Here is a 22,850-nt window from a genome sequence, read left to right on the forward strand (position 1 = left end):
CTATCTGTATTATAAATTCAACTTTGTATCCTTTTGCTAGATTGTTTCCCAGGAGGAGTACATTGGGTTTCTGTTGGAAAACAAGACAAAGCAGGTCTGTTAATGAAACTCCAAAATCTCTGTCTAAGATTAGACCAGGACTTCACTTACTCTCAGAGGCCACCACTTAATATAGAGGAAGCTAAAGATCGCCTTCGTTTGCTATTTTTGCGCAAATACCCAAGGTACTGTCAATAGTGTAAAGAAATATCTGAACATTTCAAGTCAGCTACTAGAATTGTGTTGTCTTTGTTTCATGTATGTACTCATTGGCTTAATCAAGACTTTTCCAAGGACTCGACTAGACTGGTAAAGAAAAGGAGATTTTTATGCGTTGTATGTGTGATATAACATTGTTTTTCTCTACCTGTTTCCCCTGTTTAAATTTACAACACTTTAAATTGAAACGCTTCCTTGATGTGTCTAGATCTAGCCCAAGTCACAAATTAGCAATGCTCTGTCTTCTAGCATGCGAATTTTAAGTTCCTTACCATTGGTGAATTTTTTGCACATTTACTGGCTTGAAAAGAATTCTAGATTGCATGCTTGGTTCATCTAGAGCAGAGTGATCCAGCCTCTCAGACCAAGTGGGCTGCAAGAGTACTTCTACACAGAACCTGCAGGACACACACTGAATTAAATTTCTAGGTCATAAATTGAAGTGTTTGCAATATGGTTAATATTATTTAATATACACAATTAACATATTTAATTGAAAATGGAAGGGAATGGTCATTAGCACTAGCAACACTTCTTTAGTACTTGGCAAGGGCTGCCAAAAAAAGGCTTCGTGTTAAACCACTCTGACCTAAAGCATGAGCCAGATTTGTTAGCTGTCGTTAATAGAACTCCTTACTCCCATTTGATTCTAGTTGTAATGAGCAATATGTTGAACATATGTCCAAAAGACTTACTGAATTGATTCAGTATTACTAGTTCTAGACTATGGCTTCTCCACAGTCACCAGCTATCTCTGGCTGATCTCAACTCATCCAGATTCAGAATTTAGCAGTATTTAGCTTTTTCTATTGTGCTTCTTGTAACATACCTAGCTGTTTTTGGAAAACAACTATCTTTTAACAAATATGTTCAAATGAGGGTAACACTGAATACAATATTAGCATGTCCTTTAACTCTGCAAATGTTTAATAAATGTAAAATACATAGAAAATGCTGTTCATTAAGTATAGAACTGCTATGGTTTAGTCCAGTCAAGCTCTTGAGAGTTGTCCCGGACAATAATTCTTTCTTCTGGGCAATTTTAGTTGTCGTGGATATAAAGCACATGAGACTCAATTTTTTGTTTAGAATAAATATTTAAAAGGGAGCACTTTTGAAAAATGAAGTGAAATGAAAAGTCTATTGGTTCTTAACATATTGAGGAATCTTCAAAGCAGGTGTACAGTGCCTCCAAGCTTGACGTGTGTTTTTTCTAATAGGTCTCTCTTGGTGCTTGATGACATTTGGGATTCCTGGGTATTAAAATCCTTTGACAGTCATTGCCAGGTTCTTATCACCAGTAGAGATAGGAGTGTAACAGATTCTGTAGCTGGTAAGGATTGCGTCTTCTTCCTCCTTTTAAGTATTTAAGGTTACTCATGTACAGTGTGGTTTTTTTAATTGTGTTGCCATGACTACCATTAACACTTACCTAGGATCCTCGTACCTACGGGACCGCCTCTCCTGGTATGCCCCACGGAGAGCCTCAAGGTCCATAAATAACAACACCCTTGTGGTCCCAGGCCCTAAGGAAGTTAGATTGGCTTCAACCAGAGCCAGGGCCTTTTCAACTCTGGCTCCGGCCTGGTGGAACGCTCTGCCTCATGAGATCAGGGCCCTGCAGGATCTGATTTCTTTCCGCAGGGCCTGTAAGACAGAGTTGTTCCGCCTGGCCTTTGGCTTGGAGCCAATTTGATTCCCTCCCTCCCTCTCTTTCTTTTTTCTTTTCCTTCTCCTCCTGTGATGAGGCTACATTTTAATATTTTAATGTTCCATTATTTTAATGTTGTATTTTATTTTTGTTTTTAAGTTGTAATCATTCATCTTGTTTTTATTATTGCTTGTAAGCCGCTCTGAGCCCAGCCTTGGCTGGGGAGGGCGGGGTATAAACAAAAAAATATTATTATTATTAATTATTATTAATTATTATTATTATTAACAATTATTAATTATTATTATTATTAAGTAATGTAAGCATTGTACAGAGGAGAAAAACTGCACTGTCCTTGAAAAATAGCTCATAATCTCTGTTATGTAGCCAGGAAGACAGAGATGTAGAAAGGCAGGATTTGAGCTTTTATTAATTTAGCTTCTTAGTGAATTTCACAGAATGACCCAGTATCAGTGAGAAACACTGAAGAGCATACAAAATTTGAGAAAACTGTAAATAGTTGATTCAGACAACTGTATTAGGGAAGAGATAGACAACAATAGAGGAAATTAAATAATAATACCTTAGATGGTACAGCATGTGACTCTTAATCTCACATTGGGCAAAAGATTCTTGCATTGCACAGGGTTGGACTAGATGATCCTTGTGGTCCCTTGCAACTCTACAATTCTGTGGAATATACCATGCATATATACCATGAACAACAATAATTAAATAATTAAAATAAATAAATACAGCACATTTAAGCAAGCCCTGTTAAAATTCCCATGTTGTAACTTAAATCCTAATTACAGTGTAAATTCATACGTAGCATGTATTAAATTAAATATTTCCTTTTTTATTTGAATCTTAACTCTAAACACAGGCAAGAAATATGAAGTTCCTGTGGAAAGTGGACTAACACATGAAAAATCACTTGAAATATTATCTCGGTTTGTTAATATAGAAATAACAGAACTACCAGAAAAAGCTGATTGTATTGTAAAAGAATGCAAAGGTAAGAATGCTCCTTTTCTCTGCATTTTGAAACAAACCATTTTTAACTTTCATCTTATATCTGCTGTTTACTAGACTGTGACCTCATTCACATGTCATGATAAACCATATTTAATGATTTACTGTAAATGCAGCATTTGTACCTCCTTTGCAAAAATGTAGGAGAAAGAAACCACAATCCCTTGCTGTTTTCAAACTGAGCATTGTGGGGGTTTTTTCACTTTGAATAATCTACAAACTGTATCTAAGGTTTGCTCTTGACTGACAGATCATGCATTGCTTCAGAGAAAACAAAGCAAAACCCACAGTTTGAACACAATGCTAAGCTGAGGTATCATGGTTTCTTCTCCCATGTGCTAGTGCAGAGAAGCAAAGTGGGTGAGATCAGTACAGTCATACCTCTTGTTACGTTTGCTTCAGGTTAAATCTTTTCAGGTTGCGTCCCGCGGTGACCTGGAAGTAACAGAACTGGTTACTTCCGGGTTTTGCTGCTCGTGCATGCGCAGATGCTCAAAATAACATCACGTGCATGCGCAGAAGTGGCAAATTGTGACCCGCAAACGCAAGTTGCGTTCTGTTCAGGTTGCAAACAAGGCTCTGGAATGGATCCCGTTCGCAACCAGAGGTACCACTATATGTGCATAGTAACCAATTAGCTACGGTTAACTTTGATGTCTAAGCTAGACCAGTGAGCAACTCAATGTAAAAATTACATTTCCTTCACAGCATTCTCTTTACAATTTGCTATTCTTTTATCAAAAGTTTAATTTTCATTTAGTAATTTCATCCATTCCTGTTTTTCAGGTTCTCCTCTTGTGGTATCTTTGATAGGAGCATTATTAAGAGATTTCCCCAATCGCTGGGAATACTACCTTAAACAACTTCAAAATAAGCAATTTAAAAGAATAAGGAAATCATCATCATATGATTATGAAGCACTTGATGAAGCCATGTCCATAAGTGTTGAAATGTTGCCAAAAGATTTCAAAGACTATTACAGAGATCTTTCTGTCCTTCAAAAGGACGTTAAAGTGCCTTCAAAGGTAAAACCCGTTTTAAAGAAACACTGGTGGTGGTTATGGAGATTGTGACTTTTAAATCATAAAAACAAATTGTGACCATGACATCTTGCAGAAAACTGATGTTGTAATGAGAGTGACATTAGAAATGACCCATCCTTGAGCATAATTTCTCCCCTTTTCTCTCAATGCTATGGTAAAGGTAAAGGTAAAGGGACCCCTGACCATTAGGTCCAGTCGTGGGGTTGCGGCGCTCATCTCGCTTTATTGGCCGAGGGAGCCGGTGTACAACTTCATGGTCATGTGGCCAGCATGACTAAGCTGCTGCTGGCGAACCAGAGCAATATGTAATGTTTGGTCTTGTTCCCTTCCTCACTAGCCAAAGAAGACTCAGAGGTCGGATTGTTTCAGAAGTGCTTGCCTGTTTGCTCACAGGGTGGTGGGCATTATGCAGCTGCTAGGGGTATCAACTGTTGGAAGAGTTCTTAAAATTGCTTCTGCATTGATATAGAGTGGAGCACTAGTTAAACATTAGGATAAAGATGTCAAAAGTAGTACATATATTTTCTTAATAATACCAAATATTATAATTAAATATTAGTACTTAGTAGCTGAAAAACATGGAAAAAGCAGTTGGAAAAATAGTTCACAGATTCTCATAAAAATTATATCTATATTTGTACAATTTTGTTTCTATGTAGTGGGAACAGTTCATACTAATTTTAAATCTAATTGAGAGAGTTAAGGCAGAGGGCCTTCTCGGTAGTGGCGCCCACCCTGTGGAACACCCTTCCATCAGATTTAAGGAGATGAGTAATTATATAACATTTAGGAAACATCTGAAGGCAGGCCTGTATAGGGAAGCTTTTTAAGGTTTAATGTTCTACTATGTTTTTATATATGCTGGGACCCAGGCATCCCAGTCAGATGGGCAGGGTATAAATAATAAAATTAGTACAGTGGTACCTCAGGTTACAGATGCTTCAGGTTACAGACTCCGCTAACTCAGAAATAGTACCTCGGGTTAAGAACTTTGCTTCAGGATGAGAACAGAAATCATGCGGGAGGCCCCATTAGCTTAAGTGGTACCTCAGGTTAAGAACAGTTTCAGGTTAAGAACGGACCTCCGGAACAAATTAAGTTCTTAACCCAAGGTACCACTGTAGTAGAAGTACGTGCTTAAGGCTTCTGCTGATATTAGCAAGATCCATGACCCTCAGAAGAAACTTAATTAGGGGCCTTCACTAATAATAATGATGATAATAATAATAATAATAATAATAATAATAATAATAATAATAATAATTTTTATTGATATCCCGCCCTCCCCAGCCGGGCTCAGGGTGGCTAACAACAATCAAATAATGCAACATTCTAAAAACATTTCATTATAAAAATTAATTAAAATCAAATTGATGAAAACCGTTAAGCAAAATTCTGTGCAGATTGCCAGAGGAGGGAGTCAGGCTGCGCCCTGACCAAAGGCCTGGTTGAACAGCTCTGTCTTGCAGGCCCTGCGGAAAGATGTCAGGTCCCGCAGGGCCCTAGTCTCTTGTGACAGAGCGTTCCACCAGATTGGAGCCACAGCCGAGAAAGCCCTGGCTCTAGCTGAGGCCAGCCTAGGGAGGAGGCGTGGGGAATTATCCTTTACGAAAACATTTTTGTCTGAGTGCTGCATTGAATGCCATCTGAAGGACGCTTTCTGAGCCTCACACTGGTGTTTCTACCTGACTTGGAATTGACCTTAGAACTGTGATGATGCCTTTTGTTTGCCTGATGGAGGATTGGGGCAGGGCGGGGGGAGAGAGAAAGAAACCTTATTTTTCATGCTTGGAATGCAGTCTAGTGTACAAAGGTAAGACTCTTACCAGTTGCTCTACCAATTTCTGCCTCTGGTCCCATCTACCACTGACATACAGCCTCCAGAGGTTTGCTTATGATGGAATGTGCTCCCCTTGCTGGAAATGGCTCTTCCTACTGATACATAGGAAAACGTTATGGATTTCATTGGTTTTCTTTGGTTGCATAGAAATTTGATTCATTTGCATATTTTAAATTCTGAATTAGATTATCACCAAAAGTATTTGCTACTTGACCAATTATTTGTTTCAAAATGCACTTCAGGTATTCTGTATTCTTTGGGATATGGAGACAGAGGAAGCCGAAGACATACTGCAAGAATTTGTTAACAAATCTCTCCTGTTCTGTGATCGGAATGGAAAATCATTCCAGTATTACTTGCATGATCTCCAGCTTGACTTTCTAACAGAGAAGAATCGCTCTCAGCTTCAAGTATGCTTCTGAATTTCTAATGGTGACTTATATAAGAATTAGACATAGCTTAAAAATGTACTTACGCAGTGTTCAAAATCTTATTTAAATTGCTAGTTGTACAGTTAGATATCCATCAGTACTAATTTCTTAATTGAATACTAATTCAACTTTTAAAGCTCTTTTGATACAGCACAACGTAAAATGCTTAGTTAGATTAATAGTGACACTATATGACATTGGCAGGTTTATTGTATGACACAATAATTTGCATGCTTCCCATTCCTTAGCAGAGCAAAGTCCAAGAGGAGGGAGTATCTTGGGGAATCTATTTATATTTGCTACTAATCAAACTGAAGTACCTAAAAATTAAATTCTTCTGAATTTCCTCAATTGTTTGAAATGAAAAAAGTGTTTTATTTGCTTTTTATGGTTATTAAAAATGGGCTTCCTTATAGGGGAAAGTACTGTGTCATCTTTGGAGCATAATTTTAGCTTGTTTTGTGAAAGCACTTAATATTTCAGAAATATTGGGAAATGATACTAAAATGGGTGGGGGAAGATGGATTTTAAAAGCTCAGTCTAGTGGCTTTATATGCTTGGGGGAAAACTTTGTGGATCCTTTGGTGATTTCAATGTTGGGACAGGTCTTTCTGCTTATTCATCCCTCACTACACAAGCTGCTTCTCACATTGTAGTCATTTGAAAAACTAGGTTACCTAGAATCTTGGAGTATGCTGTCATATTGGATTGAAGCCTTTGGCTGCAATTCAGCAGCAGGGTGGGTATGCTTTGTTGTGCCATCATGGTGTATCAACCCCCTCTCTGGCAGCTGCTATTGAAATAACAAAAACCACATATGTCCAGTGAATTCATTTAACGTATCAACTAGGTTGGCCCTTTGACAGCCATGTGCAGGAAGGATGGGTGAGTGGCTTGTCAGTTCTGCTGAGTATCAACTGTAGTAAAAAAAAAACCCCTTCTAAAATGTGGTTGGCTGTTTGCCCTCTTGCCCTCTGTCCAATTCTATGGCTGTCTAGGATTGTGGTTTTTCTGCGTTGCGGAGGGTTGGACTAGATGACCAGCAGAGTCCCTTCCAACTCTACAATTCTAATTCTTTAATTTGATTTTGACATTGGATATATTGCTACAAAAGTGAAGGGGGAGATGGAAGTGTATCAGCTTGCTCAACCTACGCAGCTAATGGACACTCTGAGCCCAGAGCACCCCTCAGGTTCAGATCCTTCTGTCTCCAATTCCTTGCTGTAGGAAGGTTGGAGCTGCAGTGGTCTGTGCACGCTTGGAGTACCATTTGGGCAAGGAGGGAAACCCAAACATTTTCCTTCTCAGATCTGACCTTAAGGTGGAAAGAGGCAGCATATCAGCATGCTTACAGCTCCAACTTCAGTGTCTTTTTGTACATTGACCAGATCCTGGCTCCCCTCTTACCATGTTGAGCGGGGCAAGTGAAATTATCATGTATACTTGTAGCAATAGGACAACTTCAGTTATTTTAATTCAATAAAATGACTACATAAAGGATAAGTTCAGCCCAAACTTAACAATTGCATTGTGTTTTTTAGGCACTACATAAAAAAGTAGTTGATCAATACAAGAAATGTTATAAACAGTATATACCATCACAAGAAGACTGCATGTACTGGTATAATTTTCTGGCTTACCATATGGCAAGTGCCAATATGCACAATGTAAGTCTGCACTTATATCAATCTTCTGCATATAAGGGAAGTGTGGTTGTTTATTATTGTTTAGTTGCTTCTTTCAAAAACTGAATTCAAAGCAACTCCCAAAACAAAGGTTAAAATAGATATAAAACAATGATAAAAATTACCTAAAATACAATAATATACATAAAACAGCGTAAGATATTTTTAAATTCTCAATTCTTTTTTTCTCATTGAACACTAAAAAAGCTTAATTTAATGAAAAAGGATATATAACTGCAAATTGTTTCAGGTAACAGTAAGTCAAGCTATTGCTATGCATGAATAAGCAAGTTTGCAGGTGCTCAGAGGAAAACTGTATTTGCTTTGCTCCTCCTTGCAATGTTTTTGGCTTTGTGTTATGTCTCCACTAGACAAACCATGGCTTAGTCTGGGTTACACAGCAGCAGTAGGACTGGGAGATGAGCAAAGCAGTCACATTTCTCCTCTTCAGTACCCTCACCACTGCTTGTTTACACTTAGACATGGTTTTGCTTAGTGGTCTGGTTTGCATTCCTTAAAGAATGCACTCCTTTAATAAAATGGCAGTAGAAGCACAACACAGGTGTTCGAAAATCTTACCATAATTACATGATAAGTTGAATGGTAACAATTCATCTAGTTTTGTGAAAATTGGAAAAAGCATGCCAAGAAAAATATTCATTTTTAGATGTGTAAGAGATTGATCTGAAAAGCAATAGCTAATCTGTTAAATAATGAAAGAATGTGCAACAGTGTATGGTTGTTAATGTTTCCAAAGTGTTATCACTTTATAAATGAATTTTGGAACATTATAATAGAAAGGAAGTTTATTCTTCTGAAAATGCAAAGCTAAGTAACAGTTTGAAATAGCACTAAGTGTAGCTTGCAAACAGGACTATTTACTTACAGAATTTTTCTTATTCTAGGAACTCTGTGCTCTCATGTTTTCACTAGACTGGATTAAAACCAAAACAGAATTGGTAGGACCTGCTCATTTAATTCATGAATATGCTGAATACAGTCAAATATTGGATGAAAAGGTATACTGTGAGAAATTAGCAACTATACTTCGCATGACTTGCACTTCTTTTTTCACTTAAAGATAAGTTTGTTGTGATAATTCATCCAAATTTTGGCATAGTTGATAATTCTGCCTTGTGTGGAACAGGTGACATTTTAAAGACTTTAGAGACAGTGTATCTGCATTTCTGAAAAGAAACAGATTCTGATTATATTAATAACTGAGGTAACAGAAAGAGTTTGGGGGATCTGATTCATTCCATTTATATTGTCAAATGTCTAACATCCCAGTTTAAACTTTTGTCCCGTTTACCCTTCTGATCAGTTAGCTCCACTAGACTCCCACTAATCTAGTTTTGTTTAGCAGAATTTGTGTGATTTGCTTCATTCCTGAACATAAGGTATTTAAATGCTTCAAGGCATCTTGCTAGAAGCTGATCACAATTTAGATTATTGTTTTATGCTGTCAACATGGTGCTTTGCAAATTTTTATGAACTATATATATATGTATGTACGAGAGAAACTTGCAATCAGAATTTCAGCAATGTTGGAAAACAGAACTAGGAGTGAGGAAAGAGGCAAAGGTAACAGTCAGAAAATGTTTGAGGGGCCTCATCTAGTCTAGCTTCCTCCTTATTACAGGATGATGCTTGCTACTTCCAGCAGCCTCTCTTTTTATATACTGTCCAGGTTCACTTTTTTTATGATAAGATACATATTGTTCACAGGATGCCATTGCACGTGAAAACTTCCAGGAATTTCTATCCTTAAATGGGCACCTCCTTGGGCGGCAACCATTTCCAGACATTGTACAGCTGGGTCTATGTCAACCAGAAAGTTCAGAAGTCTATCGGCAAGCAAAGCTAAAAGCTCAGCAAGAAGTTGAGAATGGATCATTTTATGTGGAATGGATGTAAGCAGATGCATTTTTACTTATGAATAATATTCTGTCCAAATCAACCCCCTAAAATATAAATGTCTATACAATTTTTACCCCAATTCTGTGCAGAAGCTTTTGTGCATGCACGATTTATAAAAGTTGAGCAGAAACCAGCAGTGTTTGCCTTTTGATGTGCAAAAGGTCTCAGCTCAATCCCTGTTATCTCCAGGTAGGGCTGGGAAAGACCTCTGTTTGAAACTCCTAGGGAGCCAATGCCTGTTAAGGTATACTTAGCTTGATGCACCATGGATTTAACTGAGTACAAGGCAGCTTACAATACTCCTGTGTGTGGCGATGAAACATGCATCTTTTTGTATTGTCAGCTGGGCTCTTAGTTAAAATGCAAACAAATATAATTCAAATACAATGTCCTGTTGTGAACTTAAAGAGCAACTAGATGATGATGATGTGGAAGGAAATTAAAGTTATGTTGGAAATTGATGAAATTTGCAAGGCAGTTTTGAAATAATAACCTGTTGATGAAGAAACAATATGTGTGTTAAAAGAACAATAAATATTTCAGTGAGTGACTATTCTTCCAAAAACAAAATTTGGTAATATATATTGTTGCCTGAAATATGTTTAAAATTTATCCCCAGAAATATACAAACTAAAATATTGTGTGTTTTTTATAATATAGAAATAAAAAATCCATGAAGAACATGTACCGTTTGGTTGTGCGTCCACATACAGATGCTGTTTACCATGCTTGTTTTTCCCAGGATAGACAAAGAATAGCTTCATGTGGAGCTGATAAAATGCTGCAGGTAAGATACATTTGGGTATATTTTTAGCTGGTTTGCTTAAAATGAATCACAATTAACATTAGCCATGATTTTTTGGTTTGGATGACACAGCAAGCTATTGTTAAGCTAAAACAGAAGTGAATGCTTCTGAACTCTATCTTGAGCATGCAAGCTCTAGTTTAATTGCTGCTATTTTGTGCCATGCTAAATTAGCAGTACCTTAACCTGTGGCCTTCCAGAAGCTGCTGGACTACAACTCCTATAATTCTTGGTCATTGACAATACTGGCAAAGCCTGATAGGAATTGTAATTCAACGACATCTGGAGAGCTGCAGGTTAGCCTCCCCAGTGCTAAACTATGGTTCAGCATGACATGCAAGCACAACCAGTGTATACTACACACAGGCTTTGCTGGGAATCATATGTTCTCCCCTCTCCTTCCACCTGGCTGGGAGAAGGACATAGTCTGCTTCACTTTTTAAGCTTTGGCTGTTTGCTTCCTCCAATAGCCACACATTTCACCCTAGTTTGAGGAGCCTTCGTACACTCCATGTTGATTAAGTCCTCCAGCAATATGAGAAAGAACTGTTGGTTCCTATCTGAATAGTTAAAGGTAAAGGGACCCCTGACCATTAGGTCCAGTCGTGGCCGACTCTGGGGTTGCGGCGCTCATCTAACTTTATTGGCTGAGGGAGCCGGCATACAGCTTCCGGGTCATGTGGCCAGCATGACTAAGCCGCTTCTGGCGAACCAGGGCAGCACACGGAAACGCCGTTTACCTTCCCGCCGGAGCAGTACCTATTTATCTACTTGCATTTTGACGTGCTTTCAAACTGCTAGGTTGGCAGGAGCAGGGACCGAGCAACAGGAGCTCACCCCATCATGGGGATTCAAACCACCGAACCACTTGATCGGCAAGTCCTAGGCTCTGTGGTTTAACCCACAGCACCACCTGCATCTGAATGGTAGTTCTGTGTTAATTAACAAAGCTCCTCAGGCCCTCACCTCTAGCTTCTTGGCTGCTTTCAAATTACTTAAATTTATTCTAGGTATGTACATAATTGTTTCTTGTTAGGGAAATAAATATCTTTTTCTCTTCTTTGTCTTTCTGGGTCTTGTTGAAACATCCAGTTCAAGCCTGGCAAGGATACAAACTGGATTCATGGAGCTGCCTGCTTCCCTCTAGTTTTCTTTCCTGCCTCTGACCACAAGGTGGCACTGTTACCCATGCCAATGAGTTTTTCCAGCCACACAGTACAACCATTTTTGAAAAAATAAGAAATTTCTATGGCATATATTGGTGTTCATTTAATATTGCTGAACATCTTTCCTCTTCCTTCCACCCTTTTCCTTTTAAACTAATAAAAGTTCAGTTATGCGGACAGTGCAGCTGGTAAAAGAATAACACAACAGTCCTAAAATCTATGTTTAAAATAGTTTAAACTTAATGTATGATTTCATAAGTATCTGTGATATTGCATTTGTAGGTGTTTAAAGCTGGAAGTGGAGAAAAACTTTTGGAAGTGAAAGCTCATGACGATGAAGTGCTGTGTTGCACCTTTTCAGCAGATGACAGATTTGTTGCCACTTGTTCAGCAGATAGAAAAGTAAAAGTAAGCAAATGATGACATATCAGTTATCCTCCTTTGAACCTATACAGCTATTTACATTTCTGGCTGTAGTTAACTGAGAAATTCATACATTTTAAATAACTTGGATGGGTTAGATCAAACTTCTTTTACAAAGATTTCTTCCATGAATGGAACGCTAAGTTTGAAATTAGCCCAGTATTTTTATTGTATCTTCTATATATAGAAACTTCTATATTATTATTTATTATATTTATCTATTGCCCTTCATCTGAAGATCTTATGGCGGTTCACAAAATAAAAATATAGACTAAAAGCACAAAATAGTTAAAACAAAAACAAAACAATAACCCCACTCCCACAAACACATTTAAAAAGGCACAGAATATTAATCAGCCCAAGGCCTGGTTGAAGAAGAACATTCTCACCTGGAGCCTGGGGACAGCAGTCCACAAACAGGGAGCCACTGCAGAAAACAGAACTATAGGTCCTTCTGTCTTTCCAAAAGGGAAGCATTAGATGAGGCAGGAGGAACCTGTGGCCCACCAGATGCTTTTGGACTCCCAACTTTCATGAGCTACAGACAGCATGACTAATAGTGAGAGATAATGGAGGATCACAAGTGAGACTGGCTTCCAAGTAAGCGTGCTTAGGATTAGAAGTTTAGTTGCTGCTCTTTGAATCTGTTCTAGCATGAATGGATCCTTTTGAAACATGGATAAGTAAAGCCATGTGTAGCATTTTAGAAGAGACCTCATCAGGAACTTACGGAAAGATATCAGTGCTTAATGTATTTAAATTTATTTTAACTTTTCCTTCAGGCATATCTACCCTCACACGGTAGTTTACAAGAGAAATCTTTAAACAAATATTATACACTAGTGCTCCAAATTTTTAAAATCTTATTGACATTTCCCTGTCTCTACTAGACATGTTTTGCCTGAGCATCAGCTTAGACATGATGGTGACAGATGTATACTTTTAGAGTACAAGCTGGCATTTTCAAGATAGCATACAAGATGTGGCTTTTCTCCCCAAACTCTCTATTGCTTTGTTCTGGTGATTTCTCAGACTGGAAGTCTTTTCTTCTCTGAGAGAAAAGAAAGTATGAGGAGGTGATGGGACATGAGGGTGTTCTATTCCCAGCCATCACATTTCTCTGTGTTAAATCAGCATGATGTGTTCCAACAAGTCATGCTGCTGTCACATCTAGTTACGTACACTAATATATGTAGGAACTTAATTTGCCCTGTTTGTGGCTGCATTTTGCCCACAGTCAGTTTGTGATCAACAAATATAAGAAGATATTGCTCCCCCTTTGTAGTTTATTTTATGCTGGCATTTACTACATTTTTGTACTCCTTTTTTCCCCTCTAAGAAAGTTTAGTTGGGCTACATGGTCCTTCTTCCACCCATTCCCTCCCATCTTATTCTTACCACAACCCCATGATAATGGCTTAGGTGGTGAGATATGACTGGATCAAGGTAACCCATTGAGCTTCATGACTGATTGAAGCCAGGATTTGAATCAAGATCTCCCCTGTCGCTGTCATTTCCCACACCTAGAAAATAACAAAATTACTTTGTTTTTATACTTAGTGCTTTGGATTTTCATTCCATTTGTATTTCAGTGTATTATTTATATTTATAATGCCTTCTAGGTTCTCCGCAAATTCCATCTGTACAATTCCTGTACATCTCCTTCAGGAAGGGGCAAACTTTAGGGTGGGAGGGAGAGACATTCATTGCAGACTTTGCTGTTGAATAGAAAGGAAATGAGCCTGTTTGAAAGCTAGGCAGGAAAAGGACTCAGGACTACCTTGAATGACCCACCCCCAAGCCATCCCATGATTGCGCCGTTTAAATTTAAACATGGTCTGCGATTGGCCAAGCCAATTTGAATTTCATGGACTTTCCCAGCATCCCACAAAGCCAATGAGGGAGATATTTCGGTTGTGCAAGAGCAAAAGGATCCCACTCCCCGCCATTGCCTATGGCCACACCAGGCTATAACCACTGCTGCCTGGCAAACCAGTAAGCAGGTTCTGCAACTCATTCTGATTACTCTATGGTAAATCTCGGTTAACTCTCAGCATCTTAAAAAGCAGAGACATCATCTTGCCAACAAAGGTCCGTATAGTTAAAGCTATGGTTTTCCCAGTAGTGATGTATGGAAGTGAGAGCTGGACCATAAAGAAGGCTGATCGCCCAAAAATTGATGCTTTTGAATTATGGTGCTGGAGGAGACTCTTGAGAGTCCCATGGACTGCAAGAAGATCAAACCTATCCATTCTTAAGGAAATCAGCCCTGAGTGCTCACTGGAAGTACAGATCCTGAAGCTGAGACTCCAATACTTTGGCCACCTCATGAGAAGAGAAGACTCCCTGGAAAAGACCCTGGTGTTGGAAAAATGGAGGGCACAAGCAGAAGGGGACGACAGAGGACAAGATGGTTGGATAGTGTTCTCGAAGCTACCAGCATGAGTTTGACCAAACTGTGGGAGGCAGTGGAAGACAGGAGTGCCTGGCGTGCTCTGGTCCATGGGTTCATGAAGAGTCGGACACGACTAAACGACTAAACAACAACAACTGTTGGTTATCCAAATCACAGTAGCATGCTTAAAATTCTTTTTTCAACTATTCTCCACTATCATTGAAATGTGGAGATCTCAGGAAACTTACTGCATGCACAAAAAATGTTTTAGAAAGCTTTGCCAAGTGTCCAGATGAATGTTTGATTAGAGTGTATATATTTGAAAAATATTTCAAAACACTTATTTAAATTTTTTATTATTATTTAAAATTACCTGTAGGTCTGGAATTCAAGAACAGGCCAGCTTGTGTGTGTGTTTGAAGAACATGCAGAGCAGGTCAACTGCTGCCAGTTTAACAATACAAATCACCGCCCATTTCTATTGGCTACATGTTCAAATGACACTTTTGTCAAAGTAAGTAAGTAAAAAATACGGAATTCATATTTATAGTTACACTTACTTTACAGTTGTAATTTGTACACTTTCTTACTCTGTGGTGGTGAGAGTATCCATGGAAATTTATCTCAGATCTGCAGACTTGGTATCCCTTACCTTAGCCACTGGAGGCCACCTGGATTCTGCATGATTACTGGCTTTGTTAGAGTAGGAGAAGGAATTACAGACTTGCTTCCTTATGTCCATTACTCTCCGGTTCCAAGTTTCCTGTAGAAGTCACTGATAGGCTTTCATGCTTGGACTGCACATTAATTACATATCCAGTTTCTTCCTGCTTGCCATGTATACTTTTGTAATAAATTGTTTTCAACCAGGATATCTGAAGGATCTCTTGTATATGAGCCTACCTGTTCTCATTGATTGTCAGGGGAGGCTACTCCAGGCTGCTCTTCAGGCTTGCAGTGGTGAAACACCTGGGAAGAGAACTTAGTAGCAGTGGCACCCAGGCTATAGAACTCTGCCTGAGGACACTCAAATACTTCCTGACTTCAGATATCATGTTAAAAATAGTATTGGTCAGATAATATGTTTGTTCAAGGCATTCTCTAAAACAATGAAGGTAATAAAATGAAGTAGTTTGGCTTCTGTATTTGATTTGTATATACTTTCATTGATTTAATAGTGTCTGTCCTATATTACCATTTGTAAAATGTTTCACATATATACTTTGCTGCTGGCCTTTGGGGTTCAATTAGGGAGATAAGGTTACTTTATTAAATACGTGCATGCATGCATATGCATATTGCTGCTTCTGAACATCTTACTTTCTTGCTGCTTGCTCCAGCAATCCTTAATTCATGTTGGATGGGCTTTAAGGAACTCCCACACTGCTTCCTATCTTATCTGCAAATCTGTCTCATATTTTGAGACTTTATATAACTGTCATTGTTTTTTATGTACTTAGGGGTTGAGGTGCTGTATATAAGGCTAGGCAGACAGATTTAAGGGAATGAAATGCACTAACAGAATAGGGTCTGTAACTTTACTCTCTGAAACAAAATACTGTACTCTAAAACTGCAGAACAGTTTGTGGTAAGGAAATTCGGAAAGTTCATACTGAAAATTGCAAGCAGCATTCCCCCCCCCCCCCAAAAAAGAAATTTGTACTGGTGGCTATTTTGAGGATAGAAACTGAATCAACCACTTTTTTATGCAGAAACTCAAATGCTTTTTACTCTATCCCCCTGCAACCCCAATTCTTATATGCAGCTCTGGGATTTGAACAAGAAACAGTGTCGTAATACACTGTTTGGTCACAGTAGTTCTGTTACTCACTGCAGATTTTCACCGGATGATAAGTATGTGGCTAGTTGCTCAGCAGATGGAACTTTAAAGGTATGCTTTGGAAACTTTGACTTCTAGTACTTAAAGCCAGATTCAATAACCTTTTGATTTTGTAGTCCAGGAATTAAATGCTTTTCAAAAGCAGAGATTGCAATCCTGCACTGTGCCCATAAATTCTTAGCTATAGTTTCACTCTCTGTTGCACACTTATAAGAAAACCCAGCTGGAGAGAAACTAAGACAGTTAAGTGCTAAAGCAGGTATTACTGGTTGAGATAAACAAGATTTGTTATTGATTTGCAGCTAGATAAGTTCTACTTGGAGTAGACCCATTGAAATTAATGAGCCTAAGTTAGTCATGTCCATTAATTTATTGAAGTCTACTCTGAATATCTCTTGTAGTATTCCTGTGGGGGAGAGACTTTGTTATGGTAGGAGCTCTGCATTACTCTCATGTAGTCTCATACACATGTGTCACTATAGCATTCTTCATTTTTCATTCTTGCCTCGTTTATGTTTCTGAAGCAGATTACGTTGAAAGATAATGATGGCATTTTATAACTAAAAGACATTTGAAATTTACATTGAAAGGGTTATAAATATAGATGTCCCTGTTATTCACAAATACCTTGCACTTGAAAAAAAATAGTATTGGGTATTCTCAAACAAAAAGCATTTATGAGCTCTGTTCATTATTTGGCAATATTTCAGATATAAATCAGCCCAAATATAAAATGTCTGACATTAATTTAGTTGCTTGATTTTAATATGCTGCAATTTTTTAAAATTTACTTCTAATTCCACAAGCAGACAGTTGACTTTAATGTCTATAGATCACTGGAGAGAGTAAATTGTTTTGTTAGCAGCTATAATTGGATATGAATAAATACCTTTGCAAAATTAAATTTTACAAATCACTAGGTAGCATTAATGTTGTCTTCTACTCAGATTCATTTTTTAAATGCTTAATACAGTGTATTTATTTTTAAAGCTTTGGTATGCACATTCAGCAAATGAACTGAAAACTATTGACATAGGAGACTGCTTTAGAAATGTGGATGAGTACCAGGATGATGTGGAAGTCTTAGTGAAGTGTTGCTCCTGGTCATCTAATGGAACTACAGTGTTGGTGGCAGCGAAAAACAGGCTTTTTGTAAGTACTTAAGTATGTCAGTAATGACTTCTTTCCTCTGAGTCACCATCTTGTTTTCCATTTGTGTTTATTTTTAAAATTGAGCAGGAGAGCAATAGTGAAAGAGAAGAGAACAACAGAAACATAGGGAACACATCACTTGTGCTTAGACTTCATGGTGCAGAGCCTTCAACCAAGTGCTGGTCTCCAACCAGAAGTTATTTCAGTGCAGTGCAGCATCCTATGTTCTGTGCCCACACTTTCTCATGCATGCACACACTTACTTTTCAAAGGGACTTATCAAAGGACTTTTCCAAGTTGCCTCTGCTGAGCTGCAGTTTTGTCCCACAAGGAATGGCTCTTTTGCACCAGTCCTCTTCCCTACTGTAGTTTTGATGTCCACAAGCGAGTGTAAGTCCTGCCATCTCACAGGCTCTGAACTGCAGTTAAGAGATGATTTTTGTTATGTTGGAAATGGTCAAATGCAATTTTTGCCGTACTTCTACTAAATTGCTCAGAGAACATATATCATATAGTAGTAGCGCATTCACAGACTTCGAAAGGATCATTTTATTTTTGTTAAGTTATCAGTAAGAAGGCATGAATAAATTGTATTGATTTATAGAATGTTAAACTCTCTTTGAGTAGAGTATAAGTTGGAGTTAGGAAAATAACTCCAAAAGATTTTGGTAGTGTTCCACCAAGTTCCATGAACATCAGGAGTGGAATTGTTGTAGGTTAGAGGATAGGATTTTAATGATTTTTAAATATAACACACATAAAATTAAAATTGTAAGCAGTGTTTTGAAGAACATACACTCAAATTCCTAAACTGGTTTGGAGATAATATTGATGTAATAATACTTTTTATTCAAGTTTTGATCATTCAGCCTTTTAATTATAGTTTACAGAAATAGTGTTATTTTTGAGGATAGTTATAAAACACTGAATCTGTTAAACATTCTATTGTATAATTGGCTATCAATTTCCCAATAATAATAATAATAATAATAATAATAATAATAATAATAATAATAATTTATTTATATCCCGCCCATCTGGCTGGGTTTCCCCAGCCACTCTGGAGAATGCTAAGATATCATTCTGCATCTGTATTGGAAGTACATTTTTAATTTTTATATATGGAGGTGTGTTTTTTTAACTTTCTTTTTTAATTGTATATTTTATTGCTGCAACACACCCTGGCACCTTATGGGAAAGGGCAGATAAAAAAATTAATAAAATAAAATTGGTCCTCTGGCAGTCAATATACTGTTGAAAGAAATAAGGTAAAGGTAAAGGGACCCCTGACCATTAGGTCCAGTCGTGACCGACTCTGGGGTTCTGGACATCACGGGGCTTCGAACCGCCGACCTTCTGATCGGCAAGTCCTAGGCTCTGTGGTTTAACCCACAGTGCCACCCGCATCCCGTTGAAAGAATTAAGTAATATGTTTTTGGTGTTTAAACTCTTGTCAGTGATGTTCTTTTATAAAGACATATTTATGTAAAATCATGTGACATTTAAGATTGCTGTTTAATATGGCTATTATGTTTACAGCTTTTTGACGTTAAGACCAGTGATTTGTTGACAGAGGTTCTTATAAGCCACCACAGCACTATTCAGTACTGTGACTTTTGTCCCAACAGCCAGATGGTTGCAGTTGCTTTATCACATTACTCTGTTGAGGTAAGTCACTATATTTAAGAAAATGTAAGTAAATACTTTCCATTCTTAATATTTCCTCTTGCTCTGGTGGTTAGCTTCAGAATGGGAAGAGGACATCGCTTAGTGGTAGATTACAGGTTTTGCATGCAGAAGATCCCAGGTTTAATCCCTGGCACCTCTAGAAAGGGGACGCAGGTGGCACTGTGGGTTAAACCACAGAGCCTAGGACTTGCTGATCAGAAGGTCGGCGGTTCGAATCCCCGTGACGGGGTAAGCTGCTGTTGCTCCTGACAACCTAGCAGTTCGAAAGCACATCAAAGTGCAAGTAGATAAATAGGTACCGCTCCAGAAGGAAGGTAAACGGCGTTTCCGTGTGCTGCTCTGGTTCACCAGAAGCGGCTTAGTCATGCTGGCCACATGACCTGGAAGCTGTACGCCGGCTCCCTCGGCCAATAAAGCGAGATGAGCACCGCAACCCCAGAGTCAGCCACGACTGAACCTAATGGTCAGGGGTCTCTTTACCTTTACTTGCCTCTAGAAAGACCTGGGAAAAACAGAGCAGCTGCCCATCAGAATAAATGGAATTGAGTTAGGTGACCCAAGGCAATATTAGGAAGCTATAATGTTAACCTTTGTGTGGAATTGGGCTCATCTGGCCAATTTGAGCTAATTCAAATTGATCATCTTTTTGCCAAACGCTACTGCTGTTCTGCTGTTAAGAATATCACTTAAGCACTACCTTCCATCAAAGAGTTACTTTCATCAAAACCAAGACACACATGACTGCTGTTAAATTTTGATCAAAGATCTGTAATATGCCTCAGTGTCGCCTTCCTAATCCATTTCCAGTAGAGCCCTGGGAGTTATGGCAGTACTCACAGGAAAAACCATATGTATTCTCCGTGTTCTAAAGTCTCACTGTTCAGCAAGTGAGTTTGACCTTTCTGAATCACCCCCTTAGCATAGAATGATGAAAGAATCCCTCTATCGCTGCTTAATGGAATCTTTTTGAGTATGGATTTTTCTAGTATAGTCTGCATTTTTCAAAGGCTCATCTGGTCGGTGAGCTCAGTCCCACTTTAAAGTTCGGCAGTCAACCTTGAATTGAACATTTTTAAGAACAGGAAATTCCTGTTGCCTCTATATAGCTGTGTATGCATAAAAATACCATGCAGTCCTAGAAGTAAAGCACATTGAACACAGTAGGGTTGACATCTGAGCAATCATGCATAGGATTCCACTGATTTGATTGGTGGGATACTCAGGATTTCACTTGATTCAGCTATGTGTCCATCTAGTTGAGGCTAATCAATAGTTAACTGGGTTTTACTGGTCACATCATTTTCTCATTTATCTCAGTAATCTTTTATTGGTGTTCTGAATCCTTTACCAATTTCAGCAAAAGAAAAATAAACTTTTATATAATCATCATGTAAGAGTGCCAGTTTAAATCTGCATATTTTAACAATAAAATGAATTACTCTGATATCTTAAATCAAAACAGTGACATTTCATAGAATCTTCTACTAGAAAAATGGTCAGCCACTGCACTCTTCATTCACTATGTTTCTGCAAACAAATACCAAAACAATTCAGAGCTAATTTGCTTCTGTCCGCTTGGTCATGTAATATGGGGTATTCAATAGTGGTCATGAGATGCAGCTTGTAAGCATGTCTTAATATAGCAACTTTGAAATAGTGAGGCAGATAGCAGGAATATTTTGTTTCTCTTTTGAAAATCTCATATATGTATGTTAATGCGGATTTCCCCAAATGAAGTCTCATTCACAGATGGATAAAGACACTAACTCTAAACTAAGCACACTTTGATTAAAAGTGAATAGATGTCCCAAACTGCTACCAAAACTGCAAATAATTAGTTTGTTCTGAATTTGATTTAGATATGGAATATTGAATCCTCTTCCAAAATTGCTGACTGCCGAGGACATATGAGTTGGGTCCATTCTGTGACATTTTCACTTGATGGGTCATTATTTCTCACTTCTTCTGATGACCAGACAATAAGGGTGAGCTTATTCTTTTTCAAATATTTGCTGGGAATTGTGTTTCTTTAATAAAGATTTACCGTATTTTTCGCACTATAGGACGCACTTTTTCCCCTCCAAAAATGAAGGGGAAATGTGTGTGCGTTCTATGAGGCGAATGCAGGCTCCTTGGCCTCAGTGATAACAACGCGAAGCCTCCAAAGCCTGCGCTCCGGAGGCTTCGCGTTGCTTTCGCTGAAGCTAGGAGAGTCTCCTCTTTGAGGCTGACAGTGGGGGAAAGCAGCGCTTCCCCCCAATGCCAGCCCCAGAGGATCGGGGGGCAGCGGGAAGGCATGTGACACCTTCGTGCTGCTCCCCTACCCCGCTTTGAGGCTGGCGGTGGGGAAAAGCAGCGCTTCCCCCCATTGCCAGCCCCACAAGCTGGGTCGAAAAGCCTCAGGAGCCGTGTGCTCTTTAAAGGGTGTGCAGCTTCTGCGGGCTTTTCTAGGAGGTGGGGGAATTCCCCCACCTCGCAGAAAAGCCCGCAGAAGCTGCACACCCTTTAAAGAGCACGCAGCTCTTGGGGGCGTTTCCCCAAGGAGTGAGAAGGGACTGACTGGCTGAGTCAGTCCCTTCTCACTCCTGTGGGCTTTTGCGGGAGATGGGGGAATTCCCCCACCTCCCGCAAAAGCACGCAGAAGCCGTGCACTCTTTAAAGGGGGCGCGGCTTCTGCGGGCTTTTCTACGAGGTGGGGGGATTTCTGGACAAGACTCGTAAATTTCTGGACAACATTTCTGGATTTCCCCCACCTCGTAGAAAAGCCCGCAGGAGCCGTGCACCCTTTAAAGAGCGCGCCGCTCTTGGGGGATTTTCCCCGAGGAGGGACAAGGGACTGACTGGCTGTTTCAGTCCCTTCTCCCTCCTGGTTGAAAAGCCCGCAGGAGTCGAGCGCGGCTCCTGTGGGCTTTTGCGGGAGGTGGGGGAATTCCTCCACCTCCCGCAAAAGCAGGGAGAAGGCCTTGGAGTAGCGCACAGGCTGCGTGCAGCCTGTCCGCTGCTCCCAGAGCTGCGGGGTGTGTGTGTGTGTGTGTGTGTGTGTGTGTGTCATATTTTTTCCCTTGATTTCCCCCCCTGAAAACCAGGTGCGTCCTATGGGCCGGTGTGCCTTATAGGGCGAAAAATATGGTAGCTTTCCCATCCAGTCATAGACTCCCAAGATCTAGGTATTTATTTATTATGAGTTGAGTCAGGAGGAATTGTAACAATCAAAGCATTCATGAAACTTTGGCATATTTGGGGAAATGTCACCCGCACCATTTCTTAAATTCCTTATTACTGAAAAATATTTTGAAAATAAAATACTGTACAGTGGTACCTCGCAAGACAAAATTAATTCGTTCCGTGAGTCTTTTCGTCTTGCGAGGTTTTTCGTCTTGCGAAGCACGGTCAGTCGCAACTGCACCTCTTCAAGCGGTTTTAAGAAAAAGGAAACAAACTCGCAAGACGTTTTCGTCTTGCGAAGCAAGCCCATAGGGAAATTCGTCTTGCGAAGCAACTCAAAAAACGAAAAACT

The 22,850-nt window shown here is 39.1% G+C and overlaps 1 protein-coding gene across 2 annotated transcripts in view; it reads left to right on the forward strand.

Moving 5' to 3' along the window:
* The window catches only part of APAF1 (apoptotic peptidase activating factor 1), a 40,180-nt gene that overhangs the window by 6,297 nt on the left and 11,033 nt on the right, over positions 1 to 22,850 (forward strand). For both annotated transcript variants that reach the window (XM_083573583.1, XM_083573584.1), the window contains exons 6-20: positions 41 to 224; positions 1,479 to 1,591; positions 2,796 to 2,927; positions 3,731 to 3,969; positions 6,070 to 6,237; positions 7,800 to 7,925; positions 8,849 to 8,962; positions 9,672 to 9,856; positions 10,524 to 10,650; positions 12,117 to 12,242; positions 15,032 to 15,166; positions 16,418 to 16,543; positions 17,483 to 17,644; positions 19,184 to 19,312; positions 21,193 to 21,318. In XM_083573583.1, the coding sequence (XP_083429709.1) occupies positions 41 to 224; positions 1,479 to 1,591; positions 2,796 to 2,927; positions 3,731 to 3,969; positions 6,070 to 6,237; positions 7,800 to 7,925; positions 8,849 to 8,962; positions 9,672 to 9,856; positions 10,524 to 10,650; positions 12,117 to 12,242; positions 15,032 to 15,166; positions 16,418 to 16,543; positions 17,483 to 17,644; positions 19,184 to 19,312; positions 21,193 to 21,318 (2,192 nt within the window). The remainder of the gene's footprint in view (positions 1 to 40; positions 225 to 1,478; positions 1,592 to 2,795; positions 2,928 to 3,730; positions 3,970 to 6,069; positions 6,238 to 7,799; positions 7,926 to 8,848; positions 8,963 to 9,671; positions 9,857 to 10,523; positions 10,651 to 12,116; positions 12,243 to 15,031; positions 15,167 to 16,417; positions 16,544 to 17,482; positions 17,645 to 19,183; positions 19,313 to 21,192; positions 21,319 to 22,850) is intronic.

This window comes from Podarcis filfolensis, assembly GCF_964270895.1.
Source record: "Podarcis filfolensis genome assembly, chromosome: 10".
In the NCBI taxonomy this organism is placed as follows: Eukaryota; Metazoa; Chordata; class Lepidosauria; order Squamata; family Lacertidae; genus Podarcis; species Podarcis filfolensis.